The sequence below is a fragment of the Mchenga conophoros genome, linkage group LG23, assembly GCF_057382185.1.
Source record: "Mchenga conophoros isolate Kocher_MC1m ecotype Shallow Benthic linkage group LG23, M_conophoros_male_GT1.1, whole genome shotgun sequence".
Taxonomy (NCBI): domain Eukaryota; kingdom Metazoa; phylum Chordata; class Actinopteri; order Cichliformes; family Cichlidae; genus Mchenga; species Mchenga conophoros.
This window is the reverse complement of record NC_140547.1, coordinates 4535378-4563304: the sequence shown is the minus strand read 5'-3', so window position 1 is coordinate 4563304 and position 27927 is coordinate 4535378. Positions and strand designations below refer to the sequence as shown.

Below are 27927 nucleotides of genomic sequence, written 5' to 3'. Positions count from 1 at the left end.
CTTACAGCTGTGCTGTTTGTTAAACACGTAGTGTGCATTCAGCACGGACCTACTTAGGCCCCTCCCTTACACGAAGCCTCCGCCTACTCGATTCTTATAACTCAGACCTACACCAAACTACAGGTGGATTTAGTGACGAGCATAGCGGGCTTAGTTTGCTATATCATTTATTTACATTTGACGAGAAAACCGGACGATCTGAGCAAAAATGTCTGTAAGTGAAAATCTTATTATAATTTTTAGATTTGACTGTTTTTGTTAGAAATATTAGAAAGTAGAACAGTTCTGACTGACAGAAAGATGCTTTAACAGTATTTTGTGAACTAAGAAATACAACATTGTACTGAATTTTAAAAAGAGTAGCAATAAAGTGAGTAATATTTTTTTTAACTCTTGTAATATTGAACTTGTAGCAACATGTTATATACTGTTATCTGCCCATTGTTCTTGTACTGTACGAATGATGCTTGGGCTTGTCTGGACATGTTGCTCCTCTAACTAGCAATTCATTCTTCAGACTGTAGGGGGCATACGGCTATAAAACATATTGCGGTACATCTCTTAAGACAATCCTGTCTTCTTCTTTCACCTCAGCGGATCATCTGTCTTCATCTCACCCTATCCCCATCATCTTCCACTGTCACCTTTATCCAGTATATCCAATATTCAGCCTCTTCTCTAATTTCCAAACCAGTTAACCTGAGCTGTACAAATTCCTGTCAGCTATGCCTCCTGTCGTTTTGTTAGTGCCGTCTCCAAACCATACATCACAGCAGTTTTACCATGATCTTGTAAATAATCATTTTCATATTCTTATCCCTCCATTAACCCCATCCTGTCAGTAGCAGAACAATTGAATAGCTCATGTTTAAAAAATAAAAATAAAAAATGCTCTGCCTTTTCTTGCAGCTGGCTAAGGATCTGATGCACCCAAGTTTTGCCGAGGAGAGGAGGCAGCATAAGAAGAAGAGGCTGGTGCAGAATCCAAACTCTTACTTCATGGATGTTAAATGCATGGGTAGGAATTTTGGCTCATGGTGCAAAGTTTTAGGATTTATTTTTAGTTATGTGTGGCAAGCTCTAATTGATCTGCAAATGCTCATCAGGGTGTTACAGGATCACCACCATCTTCAGCCATGCCCAGACAGTGGTGCCCTGTGCAGGCTGCTCTATAATCCTTTGTAGGCCACGAGGGGGGAAATGCAGACTGACAGCAGGTAAGTACAATGCCAAAAACAGTAGCTTTGAATAAGATCCTCCTAATTTGCTTGCAAGACCTTGCTGAAATGTTTGACATTTCTCCCTCTAGGCTGCGCCTTCAGAAAGAAACAGACATGAACAGTAACGAACCTGGAACCATGCAGCAGAAATACCCAAGGATAATCGAGGCTGAGCGATGCCATGTTGCAAATCCTCAGCAAATAGAGAAATTGCCTCTATTTATCTAAATGAGTACGATTTGACCCCCGTGTGGGGCTGAATGAGACAGAATCATCTGAATGCATGTACACTCCAAAGCAGATTGACATAATGAAGCACTTTCCTGTAAAGACATTGTCATTACTTCTTCTGCATGAGTAAAATGCAACAATCAAATTTGCAAAAAACTTCAGACAAGTCATGATTTCTGTAAAACATTTTAATAGGTTGACATGGGTGGGGTGGGGGTGGGTGAATGAAGTATTTCATAACAGTCTCAACCAAATGTGAGGCACTCTCAGTGGCTCTGACATGAGATGAAACCACGATGACCATCACAAAAAAAAATAAAAACATTTCATGAATTGTCTGTGTTGTGTGTGTTCTTTGGTTTTGAGAGTTCCTCTGGCAAAAAGGAGTGGTGTAAATGAAACAAAACCCAAGGAAAAAAAAATATAACTTCTCACATTACCTAACATTATTCTACTATATACAATAAGTATCCATGGTTGATAAAACTTGACTGAGCTTCCAGTGGTTTGGGGTTTAGCTCACTCATATTGTAAATATTGGCTACACAATGGCATATTGTTGGTAATGATGCATTAGGTATCAGTGGTCAGGACGTCCGCATCAGGTTCAACACCTTGGCCAAAGAGGCATTACGTTATAATTAAATGTAAAGAAGTCTTAATCACTGAGCCTTGTTATCAGGTCATCTGTTCACGTGACTGTTGTGCTGTTCTAACACAAAAAGAGACTGAGACGAGCACAGATCTATCAAATATCTGTTAATTTGCAGCCACTGGAGATCAAATGGAATAATAATAAGAAAAAAAAATGTTGACTAACTTCAAATCACCAGTAGGTGGCGCTTAAAAGCCACACAAGACTGAGCAAACCCCTATGCCATATGTAGCCTATGTATTAAAAATAATCAGAAGTGTAATGTATGTGCACATAATGTGTAAAATTAAGTCTGTTTAAGTGGTTGAGTGACCAAATCTGAGGTTTCTTTGGACAAATTTAGTGCCAGTTCTTTGTAAGTGGTCAAAAACGAATTTCTACAAGAACATCTGTAGGTTTAAAAAAAAATAAAGTAGCAGTGGATTCAAAAAATCTTTATAAAAAAAAAGAAAAAAAAAAAAAAAAAAAAAGGGGACAAGCATTAAGTTAATCCCCCTTTAGGTGGGGAATAAAGATTTTACAGCTCGAAAGGCGGAATGGAGTCGAACGTTTAATGGAATGTTAATGACGACCTCATCCTCTCCAGCTTCCTCTGTGTGTGTTTATAAGCTGTTCAGCTCCTGCAGGGTCTGGTCCAGGACTTGGTGCATGCCCAGATTCTCCTCTTTGGCATGTGATAGTTTCTCTGGGGAGAAGAAGAAGAAGAAATATGACACTGTGAACCCTCAATCACCAGTTAGCAGTGCTCGCTCATTTCATGCCACTGTAATCTCTTCGTGAGGTTTGTCACACAGCACCCCTTTTTTTAAAGACTGCACAAAGGTCAGTGTTACTGGGCAGATGTTTTGCATAACTGGTTTGGTTAAGTTGTGCCACATGCAAAAAATAAAAATCAACCACTACAGAGTACCTTTCATGCATAAACTGCTGGAAGCCTGTTAGTGGGATCATACAGGATGGACTTTTTAAAGGACTCGTTTGCTGCACAGTGAAGTCATTCGTATATCCCACCTTGTGGAAATGGCATTAAGATCTATGCAAACTTTATGGACATAGAAATCAGAAACTACCAAAGCGTGTAGATTAAAACCCAGGTGACTGCAAACTATTAATCCACATTAAAACCAGAAATGCTCACCTTTGTAAAACTGATATTCAGATGAACGCGTAGAGTAACAACTAATCATAAAATACACTGTTAATAAGAAAATCATAGTAACCTATATAGTTAGCTCAGACTTTGCATCAAACAGTTTTTTCCTTACACACTGGCAACAAACAAACAAAAAACAGACAAAAGCTGCAAACTAGGAAAGAAAACGAGCTTTAATGAATTATGTTTTGCATAGTAAGATGAGCAGAGGCACATACGATCAGAGGAGATGAACATTTAGAGGCACAGCAGACAGAGAGAAAGAGCGAAACATGTCTCTACAGAGATGTCATGTCATTGAGGGCATGGTCCAGCTCCTCGCTAATGGCCTTGTACTTCAGCTTCTGAGCATACAATTCATCTGGACGCCAGAGGTCGACAAGAAGCAGAGGCAGGTGCCAACGACAGCAGCGACACAAGCAAGCCGAAAGCAGGACGAGAGCGAGAGACAGATGGAGGCAAAGAGCAGAGGGAGAAAGGAAGAGACAAAAAAATAGGTCAGCCTTTTTAAAGATGCAGAAATGCTTGGAAGAAAGAATGATGAATACCTAATTATGCTCAAAGCTCTTCACGTTTGTTTTTTGTTGCTGGGGGAGCTTTGAGCATTTAAGACTTTTGTGAAAGTCTCATAAAACTGATCCAATAAATCCATGAACTCAGCTGCCTGTGGTTCAACAACTGAACGATCCTGACCTAAAAAAAAAAATATGAGTACATTCTGTCCTCTTTGCTGCCGCTGCAGCTTCGTGGCTGACATGGAATACTTGTCCTTCAGTAACAAGGGTCTTTTATTAGCCTGTCTTAGTGAAATAGTTTCCATACATTTGGTTCGTGTGGAAAATCCTCTTTTCCACAGGAAAAAAATTCCAGTGATGCTGAAATAGGACACCTCTTCTAGAACTCAGGCCAAAACTCAGGTAAGTGATTTTGCAACTGTGTATGAAGATGTGCTCGTAGTTCATCAGCAAATAAATCACCATTTAATGAAACTGAACGCATCTTTGCAGGTTCACTTAAAGCTAGCAGACAAAATGATTTGGGCTCTGGGTGGCTGTGGCTACAATGTAGCTTGCCATCACCAGTGTGTGAATGTGTGTGTGAATGGGTGGATGACTGGATATGTAAAGCGCTTTGGGGTCCTTAGGGACTAGTAAAGCGCTATATAAATACAGGCCATTTACCATTTACATGTTCTGTTAAAAAAGGAAAAAGATTTTGGGCCACAGATGCTGCAAATCCCCCAAAAACCTCAATATGAATGTGACTCTCGTACCTTCCAGGTCATCGATGCTCTTTTCCAGTTTGGCAACTGTCCTCTCGGCAAACTCTGCACGGGTTTCAGCCTGGGAGGAATTCAGACAAAGCATGTCAAAACAAACTGATGAGCGCCAACAAACACATCCATCATGAAAGACTGCAACAGGAGAGCTTTTCAGCCAGCCTTGCTAAGCTTATGGAAATGTCACATTTAACATTTTAGTGATGGGGGGGAAAATGCTACAAATGTCTATGAATGACTGGATTATTCTCACTATTATAATTTTATTCTTAATTCTGTGAAAACACCATCATCTCACCTCCTTCAGTTTGTCAGTCAGAACTTTGATCTCCTCTTCGTACTTGTCTTCTTTTTCTGAGTACTGGTGACAGACGGAGAGGCAAAGAAACAGCATTAGCTCACACTTAGCTTTCAGCAGCAAACGTGCACACAATGGGAGCACAAAACGGCACCATCCCAGGATTATTATTGCTTTGAGAGCTCATGGCGCCACTCCCTCGCTGGCACGTAACAGGAAAGGTGTTGGCTTGTCCTGGGAACAAGTTCTGCTGTTACGCTAACCACTGCAGGTCGGTTTCAAAGACAAGCCATGCCATATTTGCTAAAGAAAAGTTGTCATGAGGTAAACCTGGCATGAGGTAAACCTGGCATGCCGTTGCACTGCATGCCTGTGCACGGGCAGGAATGAAGCAGACACATTTCTGAGTGCGGCAGGTTTCTACTGGCTGCTTATATACACACACCTGAAACACCTTACGTAGCCAGTAACACCACTCATACACACATGAAAAAGAAAAAAAAAAGCCTCAGTGGCTAATTTGTCATGCGGTAGATAAGTTGGTGTGCAAACATATATTTAAACAGCTGCATATCAAAGGAGTTCAGGTGCCGAGCTCCCTTATATAATAGCTTGAGTGCAAAATAAATGGTTTTAAGGAGGGCCTGATGATACACAGTTATAATGGAGGTAGTATGAAACAGTCCATTGCCATGTGGTCTCTCTCTCTCTCTGAGGACAGCTCACCCAAATTACGGTGCACCGAGCCATGAGTAAAGCCCTAATGATAGGATTCGTGTGTGCATGGTGCCAGACTTGGTGTTCAGTATATATATTTAGTTTTTCTGTTTGTGTTTGTGAAAGACAATGAAAGCAACTGCCTAAAGTTTTAGTTTGTTTTGTCATATTATTAGATGTTCACAAATCACATTGATGCATTTTGACAGGAAACCTTTTTTTCCTCCTTTACTGGATAAAATCAGATTTTTTTTTTCTATATTTGGAAGATTCTTGTTTGGAAAAACATCACCAATCTCCAGAAAGCCAAAGCAGAATTATTACTTCTTAAAGTGTCAATGCATTTCGTCTTGTACCTTCTCAGACTGGGCTTCTAAGGACTTCAGGTTGTTGGTCACATTTTTCAGCTCCTCCTCTAGGTCACTGGCTTTACTGTAAGGAGAATCCCACACATACTTTGTTTTAATCTGCGAGCCGCACAAGAGACCATGCATCTGTATGAGAGTCAATGGATTTATACATTTGTGCGCTTATTGCATTTACCATTCTGAGAGCTCGGCCCTCTCCTCAGCTCTCTCCAGCTCGCCCTCCAAGATCACCAGTTTACGAGCCACCTGAGAAAGAAAAAGAGAAATATTTTAAACTCAAAAAACTAAGAGGCTATTAACGATCTGAATAAGGGAATTTCTCTCTTGCACTTAAGCCGTCACTGTCAGAATCACCTCCTCGTATTTGCGGTCGGCCTCCTCTGCGATGTGTTTGGCCTCCTTCAGCTGCATCTCCTGAATCTCCATCTTCTCCTCATCCTTCATCGCTCGGTTCTCAATCACCTTCATTCCTCTGGGATGACAGGACACAGCGTGAGGAGAGGACAGACTTTCTTTTGTGAAAGTCAGGTGAACTAGATAACACATGTTCTCCCGCGCAAGGCAGACTTTTTCTCCACTTGTGTCTAATGCGAATAAGAAACTGACCTCTCGCTCTCATCTGCAGCCTTCTCTGCCTCCTCCAGTTTCTGCAGCGCTGTGGCCAGTCTCTCCTGGGCACGGTCCAGCTCCTCCTCCACCAGCTGGATCCTACGGTTAAGAGCTGCTACCTCACCCTCTGCCTGCAAAGGAAAAAAAATAGGAAGAACTTTAGTCATGCATTTATTCAACTTTAAGTCACCCGAAGTTGTCTGTCGTCCTCCACCATAAAACAGGAAGAGAAGGAAATGACACAATGACAGAAGTCGGGGGAAAGAACTTTTCACCCTGTTTTCAGCAATTGTTGCAACAAAAATCAGTGAATGTCCAAACCAACCAGAAGGACGTAATTTTAAAAGTAAAAGGGAATAAAAATTAACATCTTGTAGATTTAAGCAAGGCCTGTGTGGACAGGATATGGTGATGTCCTGTCTACACTTCCCTAACAACTACTGTTATCAGGAGGTTGAATCTCTGTCTTTTTTTAAACTTAGTTCCTCATCCAACAAATTGATGCATCACTTTAAAACCAAACCACATCTATTATGAACAAAAGTCCAAAAATGAACTCAAGTGTTGCATATTTCACCACATGAAACTTTTTTTTTTAAAGCTGTCAATGGAAGAGCAGCTATACAGTCACACAGTACAATGCCTACCCAGAACTCTGATAAAAATATTTAAATACAGCCACCTGAATATAATCATGGTGCTATGACGACAGGGAAATATTCACCCTTATCATTCATATCCTAATCCTCACTAACAAAGTGAATCCAAACAAAGGCTGCAAGTGAGTGAGTGAGTGAGGGGGAGACAGTGTAATCTACTCTGTGTGCTCTCTGGGGTCACTCGGGTTTCTCAAATCAAAATGTGACGGTTAAAATGTGAAATGGAGGCAGCTGGAGGTCGTTGGGAGATTCGTCCATAAAAGCAGGGCCCAACTCTAACCGTCTTTAATGAGAACATGCTGCATTTGGCTGGAAAGTGTAATTCCTTACAATGTAGCAGGACGTCTGAGCGAAACATTTAGACAAACTCAATTTCCGGTGATGCTCAAGCCACAACTGGGCAAAGGAGGGAGAACGAATGGGCTTCTGCTCGTCTGCCCTCGATAAACAAAAAGCCAGAAAGAGGAAAAAAGAAAGCAAACAGACAACTACACAAGAATTTCCTCTGTTGGTCGGGGAGTTTATCCAACAATCATCTCCTTGGGAGTTGCATTCAAAGTAAAAACTGACCTCAGTCTTAGCATAACACAAAGAACCTGCTGTTAAAATGAAAGTTCACAACCAGACCGATAAGTTGCTGAACCATTCACTGAAACCCGGAGTACTCACACAAGTTTATTATGTTTACAACCTCGCAGGCTGTATTCTCTGCTCTGATGAGGGCAGCAGTTAGTAGGTCAGTGACTCATTAGCCAGTTTTTCAGTCCAGCAATCGCTCTGATCAACCGTCAGTGTCTCCACCATTCAGCTTACAGGCAGAGGAGTCATTCTGCGCAGAAACTGGTGACCGAAAGTCACAAATAGAAAATGAGATGACTGATAAGAAGGACCAATGCAAAGAACAGAGAGCTTAAATATACTGAGACTTCCATTCTGTCATAGACTCGATATGTTCAGGAAATCCAAGCATGATGGCACAGGCTTCATTCTCATTTTTAGTATTTTCTCCATCTTGCATCCATCTAATCTAATCTTGGCCTGGTGACCCGCCACTCCCACCGCCGGTCGTCTGTGTGTGTTTTTTTTTCCACCCTCTTCTTCATCCTCTCCCAGGTCCTCCCCTGCTGCACAGAAAGCTCACAGGGGAGGCCACCCATACGAGACAGGAAATGTCTGCCTAACTATCGCTGATGTGTCTCAAAACCGCTGGCACTTGACAGACGTTGAAAACCGAACCGGACACAGAATGAATGAAAAATCATAAATCGCTCAGAACATCTTGAAATCTCATCAGCAGTGTCGCTCGCACAGGTCTGCATCCATCGACGCCACATCTGGCTGCCCAGAAACGTTACCTAGTATTCAACTGCAACCTGAAATAACAGATATTGGTACTTCCTGAGCAATATCCAGCACGCAAACAAACATGCTATTCATCTGTTTTAGGTCAGCTACGTTAGCGCACCAGCTGCTGTAATGTGCTTCCAGACACGCACACGCTCTGCAAACATGCAAACAGACACTCTTATTGCACCAATCTCTGCCTCTCTCAAACACACACACACACACACACACACACACTTACCAGCTATCCAGTCTCCTACCCAGTAAACTGCGTTCAAGTATCAAAACAGACAAACATAAAAACCTCAGCTAACACCGGTATGGTGGCAGTGACAGAAATGTGTGCAACCTGGTGCCTTATCTGCCATCTGCTCATAGCAAAAAAGGCAGGGAGTGGGGGAGCCCCATACAGACAGAGACACCCTTGTGTCAGGTTTAAAAGGAAAAAAAATGAATGTATTTACAGGTTATCTCATGCTTCTAATTGACTGAGCTGTGAACAAAGAAGAGCCTTTCCTGTAAATCCTGAATGCACAGTTTTAGCCACAGACTCTTCTGCAGCTTTAGAAAATCATTTAACCTTGGCCGGTGCAGCCACAAGCCCAGCAGCAAAAGCGGACTGAAAAGTATTCAGAGCCTTTGTGCGAACACGATGTCAAAACAATGTTACCATAAATGCCAAGAAACAAGAAGTAAGGTTAACGACGAGCTTTCACTACTCATCATATAGCAAATGAGGATCTTGAAAAAAGGTGACAGGAAGTACGCTGCCCAACATCCTTTCATTTCCTCCCTTTGATTGTTCTTTCTTTCACTGCTCCGTCTGTCTCTCTGGCCATGCCCCTTCCTTTAGCACCCACTTTTCATTCTTTGGCTGCCAGGGACGCACCCTGCCTTATATGGTAAAACAAACTATGGAGAATGTTTGTGGTGGAGTATCAGGAAGACTGAGGCAACAACCACGCAGACTTTAAAAGATACTGGGACACAAGTAGCTGCTCTGTTGTCACCGTAAGTTAATATGTCACCAGCTTTCTAAGTCAGGAATGGAGCTTTACTGCTCAGTGCAACCAACAGGCTGTGTGGCTATTAGAGCCACAAGATTCCTAAAGCTTTAGCTCAACATTTCGGGAACTAAATTCTAGTGTGAGATTTAAAAAAAATAAAAATAAAAACCACTGTTAACAGTCTCAAAACACAAAACTTTGGGCTGACAAAATAGTTCCCAGCTACAGTGGAGACTATGGATAAGCTGCGGATTTAAAGAGCCTAACTGCCATCATTCCCAGCCAATAAATAGTGTTAATTAGTGAGCTTAGATGGGCTGATTTCAGCAGATTACACTGACTGACTGCCATAGTTTCATTTTATTGTGCAGCAAGAAAGCAGTGCAAGATGTTCCATGACATTAAGCTACCTTTTTAACAGACACTGCATTAGTAAGTGGCACAGACTACGGTACTACTGATGGCATGGAGTGATTCATCTGTCTTAGTTGAAGTTAGAGCACTCGAAGTGAGGCTGCAGACTGCTGGGAGTGACTTAAGAAATACCTGAGTGTATTACATATGTTAGAGACAGCATCAAGGACAAGTGAAAGAGGAATCTAATTACTGGCTGATTTCAGGGCAGTGGGCTAATGAGCGGCACAATGCTGTTGGGGTTCAGTGCAAGTTATTCCTGACTGCCTGCTGCTCTTAAAGTTACTCTGTGTTGGTTCGTGACAGAAAGAAAGTGTGTAATCATTTCCCACAAAGATCTGGCATGCAAAGAAAGCTGCATAAAGTATAAGCCAGTCTGTCATGAAGTATGTAAAAGACGGTTGTTAAACATTCAGACAAGCATCACAATGAGCTCCTTCAGCGCTAAACAATTTGTCGCCATTTAAAAGCATGTACTCAGACTTTTAGGAGGATCTCGTCTCTGGTCTGAGTCTTCAGCTCAGTGTGTCTAATCCTAATCAGAGGCTGATTGCAACCCATTTGTGAACCGCACCACCAGGAATCCACAAACCATAAGAAAAACCAAATTTTTCCAGCGTTGATGCAATCTAACTTTCCAGATAAATATTAACAGGGTGATTTTTACCTGCAGGTCAAATATGAATCCCGGTAATCCGAGTTTCCTTCAGGTTACCATTTCCACTCTGCATTCACAAGCAAACAGACTCGCTGAAGTGACTCACTTTCATGGACTCTAAAAGCAGTTCAAACAACTTGGTGCTGTATACATGCTATTTAACGACATTACAGCAAATTCGCCTGTGCTAGGACTAACCGAACAAATATAACCCACTCCTCGTTTGAATGAGAACCCTCAGCCTTGGCCTGCATAATCAGCAAAGCCACAAGCCACTTACATGGGAGTGTTCCCCAGGATGCCAGCGACTGCCAAAAAGTATCAACATGTGGCAGTTATATTTGGAAAGTTGAGCTATTCCCAGGGAGAAAGTCCAAAGAAAACAGTGAAATCAGGAAGTAATTCTTTCCACAGAATCTGCTGGAGACTCCTAGAGGCCCAGCAGAAAGCCTTAGCTGACCGCACAAAGCAACAAACGAACACCTTTAGCTCAGCAGATGAGTGTGGGGACGTCGTTTTTCACGATAAGCATTTTTTTGAATGGCTTCCTGCAATTTACTCTCGATATGAGATGCAAGTAAACAAATACAGTTGCCATAAGCATAGGATGCAACTTCAGTGTGTCTAATTAAATGTTGTAGTGCAAAAAAAGACTGCAGACTTCTGCTCTACATGGAGAGAATAGTGTTAGTAACTATAAGAACATAACAGGACACTAAAGATGAAGTGGCACATCAATGTAGAAATACCAACTTCACTGAGCACAGTAATCTTCCTGTTGATCAGGGCTGGAGCCAGGGGACAGGAAGTGTTGGGAGTAGAAGCGCAGGAAGTACTGGACCAGGGTCGGCAGCCGACATCCTGGGAGGGTCAGTCGGAGGGAGGGCGTGCGTGGGGATTCCTCAGTAAGAATTCCACTTCCCTTTTTATATTTATTTCTGTATTTCAACTTGCGTGTGGTGAAACACTGATGCTCACCATGGCAACTGTAAGTTGTCCTCACAACAGCCTCAATTTCAGAAAAGGAAGCAGATATTTTTTTCCCGTCTCTTTTTCTTATTTTGGTCATGACTGATTGTTTAAACTAATCTTGTCATTATTAAGTGCCTGACAGAAGGAGAAGCACTCAAATTTGCTTCCATGTTCCAAAAACAACTAATCTGCTTCATCTGTGCTCTTTACAGGACTCCGAACACAGTCAAAACGATCACCTCTGACACGACTCTGCTGCGAAAACTGAACGAATTCATGTAGAGAAATAGTGGCTATAAACAAAAAGCATCACAAGCCTTTGACTACAACCTTAAATCATTACCGAGAGGTTAAGAAACTTCCCCAGAAGCGTCAAAACCACAATAACATGAAGCCAACGTTTTTGTACTCCCTCACACATTTTTAAAGAATGATTCATTACACGCAGCAAGGTTCTTGTTTTGATCTCCCCGCACTCAGAAGGATTTTCTGTGCCAAGGAATAACTCCAGGTTGTCCTAATTATTCACACATGGGACCACACCAGCCTCGCCACACAGTTGCACCCCTGTGTTCGACTTTGAATGGAGGGACATGTGGGACATCAAACTGCTTGTGCACGTTAATCCTGACAGGAATGAAAATTTTTTTTTAAATGCAGCATCCACTCTGAAGATAAGAGTTTAACCACACCCTCCCATTTCAGTGTAAACACACTATACAAGACATACTTATAAGTACTGGTCAACAACTATAAGTCCACCTCTGAAACCTGGTTCATCAGTTTTGAAATGCTGGACCAAACTGACCAGCCAGTCTGTCTCATATGCAATAAAAAAATTTCTAACAATTAATTTCTTAAAAAAAACACAACCCTTTCAGCTCTTCGTTGATGTGAGACCACACATGCACCCTGACAGCAGATGTAGTTATACGGGGCATCCCCATATCATTCATTCATTCAGTTACCATTCCTGTGTCAGTGTTTTGAAGTTCATGCTGCAGTTTGCACAAACATTGAACAGAAACACTTGTAAAGTACACAAAGCACCCACTGAACAACCACAAACTGCAACACAAACAAGCCAACTATGAAGCCAAACTTCTTAAACCGATACGGTATGTGAGTCCATACCAAAATAATTACCCACACGCCCATTGGCCAAATTAAAAAGGTGGCCTGTTACCTAATAGCCATCCTGTAACAAAGGGCTTTGCCTTGCAGCAGGCCCAACTCCTTTCATCAGTTCAGCTGCCATATCTTTACTGCCACACCTTCCCCTCCCACCCTCCTGAAGTCTTTCTCATTGTCCTATCATTAAAATAACTCCTATGCAAAAAGTATGGCACCGTGTGCCATAAAGCAGCACGTGAAACGAGTCAAAAACTGTTGCCTAACTGTGCTGCTACTAAGCGTTTCTCTCTCTCTCCCCTCCAGCCACTACCTTTTCTGCATGTGAAGCCATAAAACTCGGATGTGGGCACAGTCAAGAGACAGGCAGGTGACAGACCCGCCAATTACTCAATATATGAGTCACATCTGACACATTGAAGGCAGTGGTTAAAGACGCTCAATTTGTGGAACTTTAGCAATGACTAATTTCAGCCCAAGCTGAGCAAATAACCCAAACTTTACAGTTTAATGTAAAGAGGTGTGGAAAACAGCTTTCAGTTGTTTCATTGTTCAACTTCACCAATTTACAGTTTTATAATAAAAAACTTAAAGGTGATCTCAACTGTTACTGACTGTTGATTGACTGATCAATGAAGCAGCTGATCTTTTGCTTCTAGCTGAAAACAGCAACATTTTTGGAGCTACTCCTTTGTGTCCCTAATAACAGAGGAGACACTCTTTAACTGTGCCCTGTATTTTCCGATCATCTGTGGAGGCCCGAGGGTCAGCCCTTCAACCAGACAGCTGCCGAGGGAAAACAGCCACCCTTGCCGAAGTGCCTTTGAGCAAATCAGTGTTAAAAAGTGAATTCCATTGAAATTCCAAGTCCAAAACATTGTCCCATTAACCCGCAAACCAAATGGAATCTGACTGAAAATATAGTCACAATTATGATACAATTAACACAAGAATTGTTTGACTTTAAAAGAAATAAACTGGTCAGGCTAATAGATTCGCCACAATTTGCACAATCACTTCAACGCTGTCTACGTGGTCTAATCACTGTAGTTTCACAGCGGCCTTCAAGTCACACGGAGCATGCGCGAAGAGCTGTAGGAATCCAAACTTTTTTTTCGTTGCAGACCAACGCCTTGCATTGTGGCACATTCACGCCCGCCACCAGTGAATCAATGACATGAGACTAATAAGACTTTCTAGAGCCCGAGAGGCGAATACGAACAATTCAGTCCGTGTTTAATGATTATAATACATGGGAAATGGCGACAATAGAAAAAGCTAGAACAATAGAGGAGTTGATTGTCTCACTTTTTCCCGGAGCTCCCGTTCACTGTCCAGCTCTCTCTGTAGGACCTGAGCCCGATCTTCTGCGTCGTCGGCCTGCTGCTGCAAACACTGAATCTTTCTCTTCACAGCATCCAGAGAGTTCACACCTGCCATTGTTTACTGTTTCCTTACTTAACTTAAGACTAAACGTAAAAAAATAAAACAGTTATGACTATGTATATGTTGTGCAAAAACGAGGCCACTGATTCCTGCTTATTTGGTCTATTCAGAGTAGTTGAGTAACAGAAAAATAAGACTTTTGTTCGTTGATTTAAAAAAAAAAAAAAAAAGAAAGGAAAAACGAGAAAAATAGGCGTGAGTCCGGAGATAAAGTATGAGGAATGTAAAGGAGTCACTCAAGTGCAGCAAAAAGTTATATAACTAGGAAGCGTGAGTGTCCAGGTGTTCCCCGAGTGTTTCTTCTGGATTGTAGGAATGAAAAGTTCATGAGCGGCGCAGAAAGTGGTCCTCGGGAATGTAGGTGGCCGTTTTGGTCCGGACTCAGCTTCAGTTAGAGTTTGAGGAGCATACAGAATAAGCTGCGCGGTGAGAAGAGCGCCAGACTGTGGCGGAGGAGGAGAGTGAGTGATTGGGTCGATGACGCCGAAGAGGGCGGGGCTTGAGAGTGAGTGAGTGTGTGTAAAAAGCTGATCCCTGTGACTGATGTGAGCACTGCTGCGAGACTTTGAAAAGAAAAAGGAGAGCCAGGATGAATTACTTTCAGTCATTGTGAAGGCGCAGTGTCCATTGTTTAGTTGTCTCACACAAACTTGATGTGACAGTTAAATTTCCCCTGAGTTTGTACTGCCTCCAGTGAAGTGTGAATAATTTGAGTATTTCCTCTTTTAAAAACCCCCACACAATTATATTTCATTCTGTCATCGTGGACTACTGGTTAAAGTGCCACTCTGCATATTCCATTCTAACTTCATGGTGGAAATCCAAACCTAAGCAGCAGCGATTAATGTGTTTTGGATGGCAACAGGTTATTTAACCTTAAACGACCACGTGGTCACAGAGAAGCTGTTGCTCCATTTCAGAGGGGTCATACAACTGGCCTGCATCAAGCACAGAATACAGCTAAGGAGAATGATTAAAACTAGTGAGGAAGAAACACTTATCAGTGAGGCTCAATGGAAAAAAAAAAGGCTTGTGTTTGCTATGGGGCATAAAGATAGGACAAAGGTCACGTGGTCTGATGAGTCCAGATTTGTCTTCTTCCAGAATGATCAGTGGATCAGGCAGATAAAGTGATGCATCCACATGCATCTACTGTACAAGCCTGTGGGGGCAACACTAATGATCCGAGGCAGCTTTACCTGACCGGATCCAGGTTCAGTTAACATGCCCCCCAAAAACTGAGGTCACCTGACTACCTGAATACACTGAATGACCCGGACTTTCTATCAATTGATTTTTTTTCTTCTCTGATGGCACATGCATATTTCAAAATGGCATGCTAGGGTTAGTTGGGCTCAGACTGTGCAAGTATCCTTATTATTCTTGACATGAATATAGAGCAGGGGTAGACAACTCCAGGCCTCGAGTGCTGGTGTCCTGCAGGTTTTAGATATCACCCTGGGTCAGCACACCTGAATCAAATGATTAGTTCGTTACCAGGCCTCTGGAGGACTTCATGAGATTTTGAGGAGGTAATTTAGCAATTTGAATCAGCTGTGTTGGATCAAGGACACATCTAAAACCTGCAGGACACCGGCACTCGAGGCCTGGAGTTGCCTACCCTGATGTAGAGCAAGGGGCAACCTCTAGAGGTGAAGCTAGCAGTAAAGTACCAAAAACGGCAATACCTTAAATTGCCACTTGAGGCTTGCTAAAAGCAGGTAAATTTAATTGGCTCAAATGTTCAAATACTAAACTTCACTGCAGAAATAAGCATGTTTAAAGCCAGATACTAACGCGGGTTTTTTTTGTTTGTTTGTTTTTTCCTTTTATGACCCATTTTAATTAACTAAAGTGATGCACAACTAGGCCCATGGTCACACTGAGCAAACATATGCCAGCTAGGTTGCTATACTATCTGCTAAATCCGATCTTACCTAATATGAGGAGGTCTCTGAAATAGACCTCTCGGCCATATTTGAGATGTTGGTGTGTTTTTTCAGCAATTTTAATGCAGTAATCAGACAAATAATATAGCAGTCTACAGATACACGCAGCTAACCCAGGTTGCTACTGTTAGCTGATAACCTATCTCTAGATCTTCTCGTCCATATACGGTCACTTCAAGCTCTAAAAAAAGGGAAAAAATGGTGAGACTTCTCACCAGGTCTGCACAAACCAACGGGTAAGGTCACGATGGCTATATCCATCTTTTATTTACAGCATCTGGTCTCAAGTGACCACTTGTGTAATAGAATGTCATGCCCCTGCTCAATATGACAATAAACACCTAGATTATTTCAGTGGGCAAAGACCAGAAATTGTGACTGGTGTGCTGGAATTTAAAAGAAGACGTCAGAATAAGTATTCCTTGGTGTGTTGCAGGCCATTTAAACAGCCCAAGATGATTAGTGAACCTCTAATATATTTCTAAATCCTTTTCAAAATTTTCATTATGTCGAATAAGACACCACCGGTGCCCAAAGGAGTACACACACTGTTTTTGCTGAGGACACGTGATTACTTGTATGCTGCTTAAAGAATGTGGCCATATGTGGCCCCGGCACCCTCCAGATGTAGTCAGTTATCTTGGGTTGACACCCACACTAACCAGTAACCTAAGCCACTAAGCCAAAAAGAAAAAAAGGGGGTAGCTAATGTAGGAGTGCAAAAAAGTGCTGCTGGTTCCAAAAACAAGACTCCATGTTCAAATACCGAGCTTTCAGAGCATTAAGAAACATGTCTACAGCCTCATGCAAAAAAATAAGATTTCCCCATCTAATATCAACTCATGGGAGTCTAGTCTTTTTTGTAACATCCTCATGGGTACTGGAGTTAGGGGTGTAACTTCTTTGATAGACAGGCATCCAGACACAGGCATCTCTAGCTGATATCTCTGGTTGGCCTCACATTCACTAACTGCAGTCACTGAGCTCGACCCCTCCACTGTGTTTATGCTGTTGGTGCCATTTGGTGTATTATATTACAGCTTACAGTATTTTATTACTTAGTTACCATTAATTAGCTGATATCTAGATTGTACAGAACAGTTTATGGACAGAAATTGATAGCCAAGCCTTAGCTGATAACTCAGCACTGCCCTTACATTAATGATGTGTATATATATATATATATATATATATATATATATATATATATATATATATAACATTCCAACTTCTGACCTCTCAGTAAACCCGCAACTCTCTAAATAGAAATGTGTTAGTGTTTGTCTTGAAGCAGAGAGCAAATACAGAATACATGAACCACTTCCCTGCTGACTGATGATGTGCATTGTGTGGGTGTAAATCAAATTTATTCTTCATTTTTCATGTTTCACTGCTTGCCCTGCCTGTGTTTACCCCCCATCGGCTCCTATTCACACGATCAGCCTGGGAGCTTGAATATGTCGGGCGGACGGGCAAGTAGGCCAGCAGATTTCAGCCGAGGCTCATCTCAGATTCAGTCCTGCTGTTCTCAACAAGAAGAACATGTCTCACAGTCAGTCTCATGTGTTGATTGAGCTGCTCTCTCTCTGATTTGGCCCTTGCACCAGAAAAGCTGGAAGCATTGATTTCATTAGACACAGGAGTGTGGGCCTTTCTGTTTGCCTTAGCTACATTCCTCACATACCAGAGCCCCCCCTGCCTGTTCTCTGCTCTCTCCGCCCGGCTGACCAGCTTTGCCCTAAAACTGCGACTGTTGCTGCTGTGATTGGTGTAATCAATGCCTGTACCAAGACCACATGCGCTAACTTTACTTTTCACTGCACTGTGTTTAAGTACTTAGATCTATAAGGATAGACTCTTCGTCTGGTGGCTTGAGCTAGCAATAAACAGTGATGACCTAAATATCAGCACGTCTGCTCTGGTGCCCTTTTTCATGAATCATAAACGGTTTGCTTGCAGGAGCTGCTGGCTCATTCCTCTGTTTTCCCAGTCGTTTTCAGGTTTCCAATTTTGGTCGGTGTGAATTCAGATGCGTAATGACTTGACTGCTTCCTCTAATAAGTGACATGTGGAGGGGAATTCATGGAAGTGGAGCAGAGCAGACTTCATAATTTGATGTCACTCTGTACTCTGTGGTAAATCTAAAAAAAATGCCATAGTGGACATCTATTTTTTAACACAACTCGCACTGCTTGAGTTCTCTTTCCAAACACTACAGGACACCCAAGAGTGATAGCTACAGGTCATGCTCTGGGTTTTCAAGGGGCCCACTTGACCCAGTTTATATGTGAGGCTTCTCAGAACCATCCTGAGTTTATTTAATCACTGCGTGAGGATAAACCAGCATGTCTCAGCCCCTAGGTCTATGTCTATATAGCAGGCACTTCCTTTCTCTTTGTGTTTAGTGCAACATCACATTTCCCTGGGATATCCTCCATGAGACTAAAACAATACCACATCTTAGTGGAAGGTGGGGGAGGTTTGTGCATGACTCTTCTCTCTCTGTGCTCACTTTGCTTCGTAATGCTGTGGTACTGCTTTCCCCTACTTTTTATTAAAATGCCATTTAACTGATAAACAGGTATACTGTAAACAGTATTGTATGTTTGTGATATATGTGATTCCCCCTTCCACCCATACAAACACACAGTAACGGACACAAGCAAGCAAACACACAGCTGTGCTGCATGAATCACCACTGACAGATATACAACCATGTGGTTTGTGGTGATGCCAATCTAAAATATGACCGCCTTTCCCAGATTGCAGCTGATTAGGCTCAGGAGAACTGCCAATTCCAATGTTCTGCTACATTTACTCAATTAACTGTTTCTGTCCACAAACAAGATCCATATAGGATTTCTCAGTGGTGGTTACATTTATTTACATCTTTACATGAGAAAAAGTAAATACTCCAGAGCCAAAAAATGTTGCCATTGCAAGTTTGAGTTTAGTTAAAGGGGAAGTCTGTTTACAGCTTTTGGTCCAGCTGTGTCTCCATCATTTGGCTCTGACTGCAAGACTGCGAGTTTGACAATAAAGTAATTTGGTGGTGTGAAGTTAGAAATAAAAAAAGCTTATCAGACTTCTTTCACCGCCTCCTTAGTCATGCCTGAAGTTTGTGGGTTAAGCTACCTGAAGCTACAGCTAGAGGTTGAAATGCATTGTTGGATATGTAGGCAGTGTGCTTCTTAACGAAGAATTAAAAAAACATAATAGCTTCCAAATGTTCAAATTAGTCAGCTTGGACATGAAATGCTATTAAACCTGCTAAGTCGTTAGAACAAAGTCTGTTTGATGTGGGACTGCACTGATTTCCACTGATGTAAGAACAGCCCAAGTAATAGTGCTGCATTCACAGCGAGTGAGTGGTCGTCTTGTTCCCTGTCTCTTGTAAGTGCAATGCAGTGAGCTTACAAGAGGCAGGTTATTGACTAATTATCTCCCCTTGTGTCCTAGATGTGCCCATAACTTGCACATTCATGTATCAAACTGACTTTTAAATGCTACATAATTTATTTAGTTAAAGTCCAAAAGCATCATAAATACTTAAAATATTTAAAAATCCTTAAAGTACCAAAAGTGAATTTAGGCATATAAACTGTTTTGTGTTGTTTGTTTTAATTTTAGTTATCACCTTTAGTAAATTGTATTAGAACATGTGAAGTGGCACAAAATGAAAAACTCTTATATTTTTTGCATGTTTGTCCCTTTGCTATCATGATTGCAACATCTGCATGCAATTTGTTGTAAATGTCCCTCCTCATGTTTGTGTAACTGTAAATGTCAGAACATATGTCATGATGAGGCTTACAGTGTGTGTGTGTGTGTGTGTGTGTGTGTGTGTGTGTGTGTGTGTGTGTGTGTGTGTTTGGGTGAAGGGATTATAGTTTAACCGTGTGCTCATCTTTCAGGAGTGGCTGCACAGGAATGTAACTGTCTCTGAAGTGCTCCAAATCGTTCACCGAGGATCAAAGCAAAGCCACAGCTGGTGCCGGCTTAGAAAGAGTCCAGCTGTGGAAGAATGGTCCCTAGTTTTCAGTAGTGCCACAGTAATGTGTGCATGCCAGAGTCAGATGAAACAAGTATTAACATCCTTTGTTCTTCTTTACGGGATTCAAGGATTCAGTGACTGTAATGGTCATGGTTATTTGGCAGTTTGATTTCTAGTTTAACTTTGAGTAAAGTGTCCTGAAAATGAAGTGACACCGAACCCTCCTGTGTGTGTGCGTGCCGTTCACTCACATCTGCAGCTTTCTTCTCAGACAGTTCCAGTTTCTCCTGAGCATCTTTCAGGCCCTCAGAGAATTTGTCCAGTTCATCTTCCGTCTGCTTCATCTTCTTCTGCAGATCCAGTAACTCCTCCTCCAGCTAAAACAAAGGATACTGTTAGTGCTGTTTTTTTCATTTTAACTCAGTTTAGCATGAAAACCTTAGATGAACCTCTATTCTATTCTAGTCTATTCTAGTGTAGTGTAGTCTGGCCTGGTGTTGTATTGGATTGGATTCTATTCTGGTCTGGCCTGGTCCATTCTAGTCTCTGTTTTTTTCTGTTCTTAGATTCGATTTGATTCGATTCAATTCTATTCTAGTATAGTGTGTTCTGGTCTGTTATGTTCTCTTGTGTTCTGTTCTATTCCCTTCTGGTCTGGTCTATTCTAGTCTCTGTTCTGTTCGGTGATTTGGTATTCTATTCTATTCTATTCTGATGGAGTCTGGTGTGGTCGGTTCTTCTATTCTATTCTTTTCTATTCTATTCTGGTGTAGTCTTTTCTATTGTATTCTGATGGAGTCTGGTGTGGTCGGTTCTTCTATTCTATTCTATTGTATTCTGATGGAGTCTGGTATGGTCGGTTCTTCTATTCTATTCTTTTCTATTCTATTCTATTCTGGTGTAGTCTTTTCTATTCTATTCTATGGTGATGGAGTCTGGTGTGGTCGGTTCTTCTATTCTATTCTTTTCTATTCTATTGTATTCTGATGGAGTCTGGTATGGTCGGTTCTTCTATTCTATTCTATTGTATTCTGATGGAGTCTGGTATGGTCGGTTCTTCTATTCTATTCTTTTCTATTCTATTCTATTCTGGTGTAGTCTTTTCTATTCTATTCTATGGTGATGGAGTCTGGTGTGGTCGGTTCTTCTATTCTATTCTTTTCTATTCTATTCTATGGTGATGGAGTCTGGTGTGGTCGGTTCTTCTATTCTATTCTATTCTATTCTATTCTATGGTGATGGAGTCTGGTGTGGTCGGTTCTTCTATTCTATTCTTTTCTATTCTATTCTATTCTGGTGTAGTCTTTTCTATTCTATTCTGATGGAGTCTGGTATGGTCGGTTCTTCTATTCTATTCTATTCTATTCTATTTGCATTCATCTGAGCACTGAGACCATCATATCTATTCTCACAGATGAATGAACCTTTGCAAAGATATAATGATGAAACTTTTATCGAGTTAACAACTGCTGAGCAAAATGATGGTTGAAAGGAAACCAAGTTAAGCAACTGATAAAGCTGCGGTGGCTAATTTGCAAGCAGAACTGTGTTTATGATGTTTGGAGAACATTTATTTAAATGGCATCACCCTCTCATGACAAGAACTCTGGTATGCGGTCTAATCTCTTTTCTCTTTCTCCCTTTTCTTCTCTCTCTCTCTCTCTCTCTCAGGGTTAGCTGTTCCCCCTAATCAGTGTTCCCCTCTGAGTCCATGAAGTACATCTGATAACCCTGCTGTGTCCCACACTGCCGATCTCTTCTGGGCTCTAAAAATACAGCTGTTATCAGCGAGAACACACAGACGCCTGGAACCATAAGTTGTGTGTGTGTGTGTGCACGCATGCACGTGTGTCTAATCCTCCATTTGTGTGTCTATGCATGTCCATTTGCATGCTTATTAAGGGTCACACAGTCTCCATAATGGCTGTTCTTTTAAATTGGTCCTCTCTATAAAGCGGTTGAGGTGGACTTGTTTTCTTTCCCCAAAGACCAAATCCTGGTCCTGGGTGGTCTCATCACTTGTGTACCGGTGGTGCTGACCAGTTCAAGTGAAGAAAAGTTCAAACTACTGTTTTCCTGCAGATCTCCTTTAGTACAGCTTTGTTTAAAGAATAAAAAAGTAACGAGTGGAAACTGAAAGCAACGATTTGCACCTCATTTGATCCAAAGTCAGCAATTTAATAACTTCCAAACTTTCCTGGACCTGTGGTTGGATCATCTGTACTATGAGGCATTCCTCAGAAAAGAAAAAGAAAAAAAACTTAAACTACTTCCTAAAATATTTCCCAGCAAAGTAAACCAGTAAATTAACTGTGAAGAATGTAGAATAAATAAATGTAAGAACTGTTTACACACCGTGTCCTTGTAGGTATGTCTGGTATGGTTTGAATGTCGTGATTAGTTTAAGAACTGGATAGAAAGAAAAGTCTTCAGAGAAAAGCACATTTACTGGGTGTGGACATTTCTTTTTTCATGAAAAACTGTTTTGAAATAAATTTCGCTTCAGAAGTTGCAACTAATCAGTAAATCTATAAGTAAACTATAAACTTAATCTATACATTTTTGCTTAATATACAGTTCTAGTTGCGTATTTCCAAAATCAGATCAATAGCCCTAAAAAATATCTAAAATGTTTTCTATATGCGCTGGAATCCCTTGTGATCCATCTCTTTCTTGCTCTGTCTTTCCCACCTGCTTGCATTTGTCCTCTGCCGCCTTCTTGTCTGTCTCTGCCTGCTCGGCCCGGTCGATGGCATTCTCCTTATCCAGTTTCAGCATTTGCATCTTCTTCTTGATGGCCTCCATGGTGGCTGCTCGGCTGGATTTTCTCCCTCTGAGATGTTCAAACGCACCGTTAAAAGTTTGGGCTCTCGCTGAGATGTAGGAGATTCAGCCTTGCTTGCAGTGCAGGAGAAAGCTCGAGCTGAACAAAGCTGCAGAGAAAGCGAGAAAGCAAGAGAGGCAGAGGCAGAAAAGGAGAGACAGATGGAAGGAGACAGAAAGAGCTGTGAACAGAGATGGAGAGTCAAGCCCTATAAGGATGGTTATTTAAACTTCAACAGAACCTGCCTCCAGTCTCCACTCACCACCCCTATCGCCATCCTCCTCCCATGTTTCCCCCTCCCTCCCTACATCCATCACTTTTCTCCATCCTCTCACTCTCTGTCCATTCCTCTCTTCATTCAGCCACTCACCACTCTGCGTCCACTCCATCCTAACTCCCTGGCTATCACTCTCTTAGACACACACTCCACCCTATCAAACCCATCCAAGCTCGCTCTCAGGAATGGTCTGGCTGCTCCGCTCTTCAGCCGTGGACGATCTCCTTATTTGGGTTGCTATGTTTTCACAAAGAGACGGAGATCAGACGCGCAGGTCCTGTTTCCACATTTAACCCCCTGTCAATGGCTACAAGTCCTGCTGGCACACAGCATCTCGCACTCAAAGCCTTAGAGAGTGTGTATATAAGACAAACAGAGATAGACGGGCAAAGTAGAAGGAGACAGGTAGAAAGGAGACTATAGAAAGGAAGTTTCCATGATGTGATCGCTCTATTGTGACTTTTAAGCCATTTAAAGTGAGGGTGTTGGCTTATCCCAATTCATTACTGTGTCAAGAAGACTAAAACAGAATAGAGGCATTGATGTGGTCTGAAAGGAGACATAAAGGAAACTCGTATGGAAGACAGATGCAAAGATACTTTTTTCGGAGATTAGTTTGTGCCACAGTAGTACAGGGTAGTTTGATGATTCAGCCTTCACATGTTGCCTTTGTCAGAGTATCATAAAGCTGTTTTGGTTTTATAACTCTATGATAATTTCCCTGCTGCACTTCTTCAAGTGTGATCATCTGCGTGACGATGGATTACGGCATGCTTTCTGAAACTTGAGCTCTGCATTCTGTGTACCTGATACTTCAGTTTGATGACTGAGGGACGAAATCAGACTGAGAGATTGTGCAAAGAATGGAGACCAGTGTCCACATTCGCCTACACAGAGAGAGAAATATGCAGAAAGATGGATGGCCCTGAAGAGAAAAGACCTGCATGAGTTTGTATTTGCATGGACACATGCGCATATATTACCCAGGACTGGTTGGCTAATGTTAAACTAGTGGTTCAGTAAGACTCGTTACACCAATAAAAGCTTTATTTTCATGTATTCTGTAGATTTGTTTTTAATTATTTTCTTCATATTTGTCTGAACGATCCTGTGGCTGCTTGTAAGTTCGGGTCCTCTTTTGGGGCCTTTACTGTTTCTGTTACATCTGCTCTCTTTTCAGCACTATATGTTTTGTTTTCTAAGTTATAGATCTTCCATAGGCGCTTGGACTGTATCAAAAATCAGATATTTGACAATTTTCTCCAACTTAATAAAGAGAAGGTAGTGCTTGTGCCCTCAACAGATTTGTGGTAATGGAAACTCTAGGTCCTCCTTGACGCTTTTGCAAAATCTTCTATCTGTCATGGCTTAATATGTGAGTCAGCCTTCCCCTTGGAGGCTCATGTTGACTCACTCTTGCTTTTATCACTTTCAAGTTGCCAATGTGAGTTCTTTCGTACCACGCTGTTAATTGGAAATTGTTATTCATGCCTTTATTTCATCAGAATGGACATGAGGGAATGTACAAAGAACTGGAAAGATTTGAGGGACAGATTTGTTTGATTTTAAAGGTGCTCTTTGTAAAATATCACAGCTAGACATCAGCAGATCGCAGACGTTGCAGTCAACTGAATTCTGTTTTATGCCTCCTCTCAATTAAAGTGCAAAATCCTATCTATGGTGGCCACTGTAAGACAAACAACTCTGGCCACCTTTCATCTATAGTGAGTCATTTCCTTGTTCATCTCAGCAGGTTTCCAAGTCTATTTTCTCTGGAGACTTTGTGAAAGGAGTCTGATATGAGCCGATGAGTCTGTGAAGCTCACTTGTTGTTGTGGATATCCTGAGTTTTTCTGTTGCTAAGCTCTGCTGTTTTTGCCACTGTTAGCTGCTAGCCAGCATTAGTGGGTCTTTCTTTGAAGTGGATCTAAGGTTGATCAATAAATCAGTAAATACCAAGCTGCAACTTTCAAGGCAAAAAACAAATTCAAAGTTAAATTTCCTTTCAGTTTAGTTCCATTTTATCTTATCTATATAGCACCATATCATCCCAAAAGTTGCTTCAGTGTGGTTTATAATGAAAGGTCAAGACTCTAATAATAGAGAGATAAGAATTGCGCTGGGAGACACTTAAAATAAGTGGAGGATCTATCGGTTTTGTGAGGAAAGAAAAGATGAGAGGTAAGTGTGTAGGCTAACTATTAGCCTACACGCTTACCTAGCATATTTTGGTTCCTGCAACTGGTCCGTCGGGTTATTGTCTCCCCAGAAACACTTTTGCTTTTGTAAATCTGTTATTCCTATTTCTGTTTTCGTTTTCATTTTTCCAATTTCCGTTGTGTTTTGTGTGCTTTTGCAGCGTTTTTCTGGTGTTTTCAGTTTCAGTCTGTTTGGCCTCTCAGGGCCACCATACAAAAAGACCAATCTCCAGGGTTAAAAACAGTCCCCATTAGTCACAGTGGTTATGTCAATATTTTATGGATAATTTGTGGTAAAAAACTTAAAATTTAACTAAACATTAGAGTCTGAACTGAACACCTGAAGCCGGTCCAATTGGCTGGAACTGAATAATGTTGATATACAGATCCACTCAGAGACAAATTGTACTAGAAGTCTGTGTGACCAACTTGACAAATTCTCATCCAGCAGCTCATCTGTACAGAACAATTTTGTTCATTATAAGTTGTCGCTTAGCATCTGGCAACATTTCAAGGTGACTGCAGCTAAGAAGTGAACACAGCTGGAGCAGTTTAAAGTTGTGTTTTCTCCTGTCTAAAATTAATCTTGTCTAGATTACCTGTTGTGTGCTTCACCTTCATGTCATCTTGTTGTGAAGCGGTCAGTTTGCTTGTATTAGTGAAACAGCAGAGTAGCTTTTCTTGACATTAGTTTAGGTCTCAGGACAAAGACTAAACCAGATTTATGTGAAGCCAGCTGGATTTCAAATCTCTGCTGCGTGTTTGCTGTCTTTAAAAAACTGAATTCTGGAGGACAATCATCTATAGAGATTAAATGACTCTCTACAGACATTCTATGTCAGGGTTTTTCAACATATGAGAATATTTTCTCTTAATAAAGAGCCTTTAAATTCATGTCTTAATTACAACAGTTACCAAGATAATCACATAAAACCTGAAAGCACTGACTCTGGACATCTATGCGTGTAAATACAGCAGCAGCAGAAGTTGCTCTGGTTTGAGAAGCAGCAGCTTTAAGTCTCTTACACATACTGTGTGAATGTAGCCCTGCTCCACCCGACTGCTCAGCCAGTAATTCAAGAGTATAATTTAGTGTCTTCAATATTTTCTCCCGATGTTCCAAGTATGCTTTCTCTTTCTGCAGCTTAGCCGCAGAAATGCTGCGGAGGGGCCCAGACTAAACATGAAGATATTTTGCAAATGCAAGCAGAGCAGCCAATGAAAGTGAATGTTTTTTATCATTATTTTTGATGGAGAACAGAATACCGGAGAGGATAAAGCAGCCAAAAGGCAGGACTTTCTGCACTGGAGTTCCTAATGCAAAGCTAAACAAAACGGCATCAAAGCTATTGCACAACTGAACCTCCAGTCCCTTCAGCAGAACAAGAGGTACTCTTTGTACATGTGCGTAAGTGAACTCCTGTGGCCTTGGGGTGGAAACAAAGCTCATGACTCTGCTAGACAGGACACCACCTGGACTCTGGTGATACGCACACACAGACACACACGCACAGATGGTGAGGCACATTCCCTTTGTAACTCAGAGTCTGTACGGGCGGAGGCATGTTTCCTGTATGACGACGAGGTTAAATGACGTCAGAAGCCTCCCATCCACCTCTCCTAACCCACTCACACAGACACATACGTGCAGTTATTTCAAAAAATATTCTAATGACTTACATTTTCTTGACTTGTGCTTTAACCATAACCATACTTTTAACCAACCTCAAATATAAACCTGCCCTAAACTGATTATTTACTTTGAGGGGACTTTAAAAAAATTAATGCATGTCCCCATGTATAGATCCCCTCAAGGTGATTAGTACTTACACACTCTTTCTCCACAGGCATTTCAGAAATGTTTGACTCACAGCTAGCCAATCAGAATTGACCTGGCATGTCTCAACTTCTCTTTGCTTTGGGGTAAGTAAACACATTGTTACGGGCACCGATTAAGGTGAAATCGCAGACGCAGCTGCATGTTGTGACCTCATTTCACGTTTTAGTGTTTTACAAATTCTACCTTTGTTCGAACATCTTGAATTCAGAAGCTGCCCAACCCAAATGTCCTGATGAACGTGTTGCAATGAATGGAGTAAGTCTCAGTCAATCAGCTTTTAAATTAATCCCAATTATTTCCAACGCCTTTGCAATAATACTTAAGCTCAGTAACTCTGTAATCACAGCACAATGAGTCACTGTGTAATGAAGAATTGTTGTCAGGTCACCTAGAGACTAAACCTGCCACTCAGGTTCAGGTGGTGAGCATAAGCGTGAAAATGACTGCTCATATGTGAAGTGGTGCGATCTGGGAGTGAGGTGACTTTACTTTCTCCGGTTCAGCTCTTCCACTGTGACCTACTACACCAGAGTGTTTGCTCAGTTTTCAGGAATACACTAATATTAGCACTGAAAAAAACTATCCTGGAGTGTGAATACCTCTGAGCTACTGAAAAAGACACAACAGAGACTGTACTTTCTGAGAGTGCTTAGGAAGAACAACATCACACAGAGACTGCTGGTG

General features: G+C 41.5%; 2 protein-coding genes across 5 annotated transcripts; one reads left to right on the top strand and one right to left on the bottom strand.

Moving 5' to 3' along the window:
- Positions 1-67: 67 nt before the first annotated feature.
- On the top strand, positions 68-1773 carry LOC146546450 (small ribosomal subunit protein eS27-like). The gene is made up of 4 exons (XM_085264188.1): positions 68-214; positions 910-1018; positions 1107-1217; positions 1310-1773. Exons 1-4 carry the CDS (start codon positions 209-211, stop codon positions 1336-1338), a joined length of 255 nt encoding a protein of 84 aa, XP_085120314.1. The 5' UTR covers positions 68-208; the 3' UTR covers positions 1339-1773.
- On the bottom strand, positions 1625-23141 carry tpm4a (tropomyosin 4a). Of its 4 annotated transcripts, none has more exons than XM_085264183.1 (9): positions 22796-23141; positions 20356-20481; positions 6528-6661; positions 6276-6393; positions 6097-6167; positions 5910-5985; positions 4837-4899; positions 4533-4602; positions 1625-2791 (listed from the first exon to the last, which is right to left on the bottom strand). In XM_085264183.1, the coding sequence occupies exons 1-9, from the start codon at positions 22907-22909 to the stop codon at positions 2709-2711; spliced, it is 855 nt and encodes a 284-aa protein (XP_085120309.1). In that variant the 5' UTR covers positions 22910-23141; the 3' UTR covers positions 1625-2708. The 4 variants fall into 4 exon arrangements, with proteins under 4 accessions (XP_085120309.1, XP_085120312.1, XP_085120308.1 ...); XM_085264182.1 differs by lacking the exon at positions 1625-2791 and adding an exon at positions 3415-3620 and having other exon boundaries at positions 22796-23140; XM_085264186.1 differs by lacking the exons at positions 20356-20481; positions 22796-23141 and adding an exon at positions 14024-14536.
- Positions 23142-27927: the final 4786 nt, after the last annotated feature.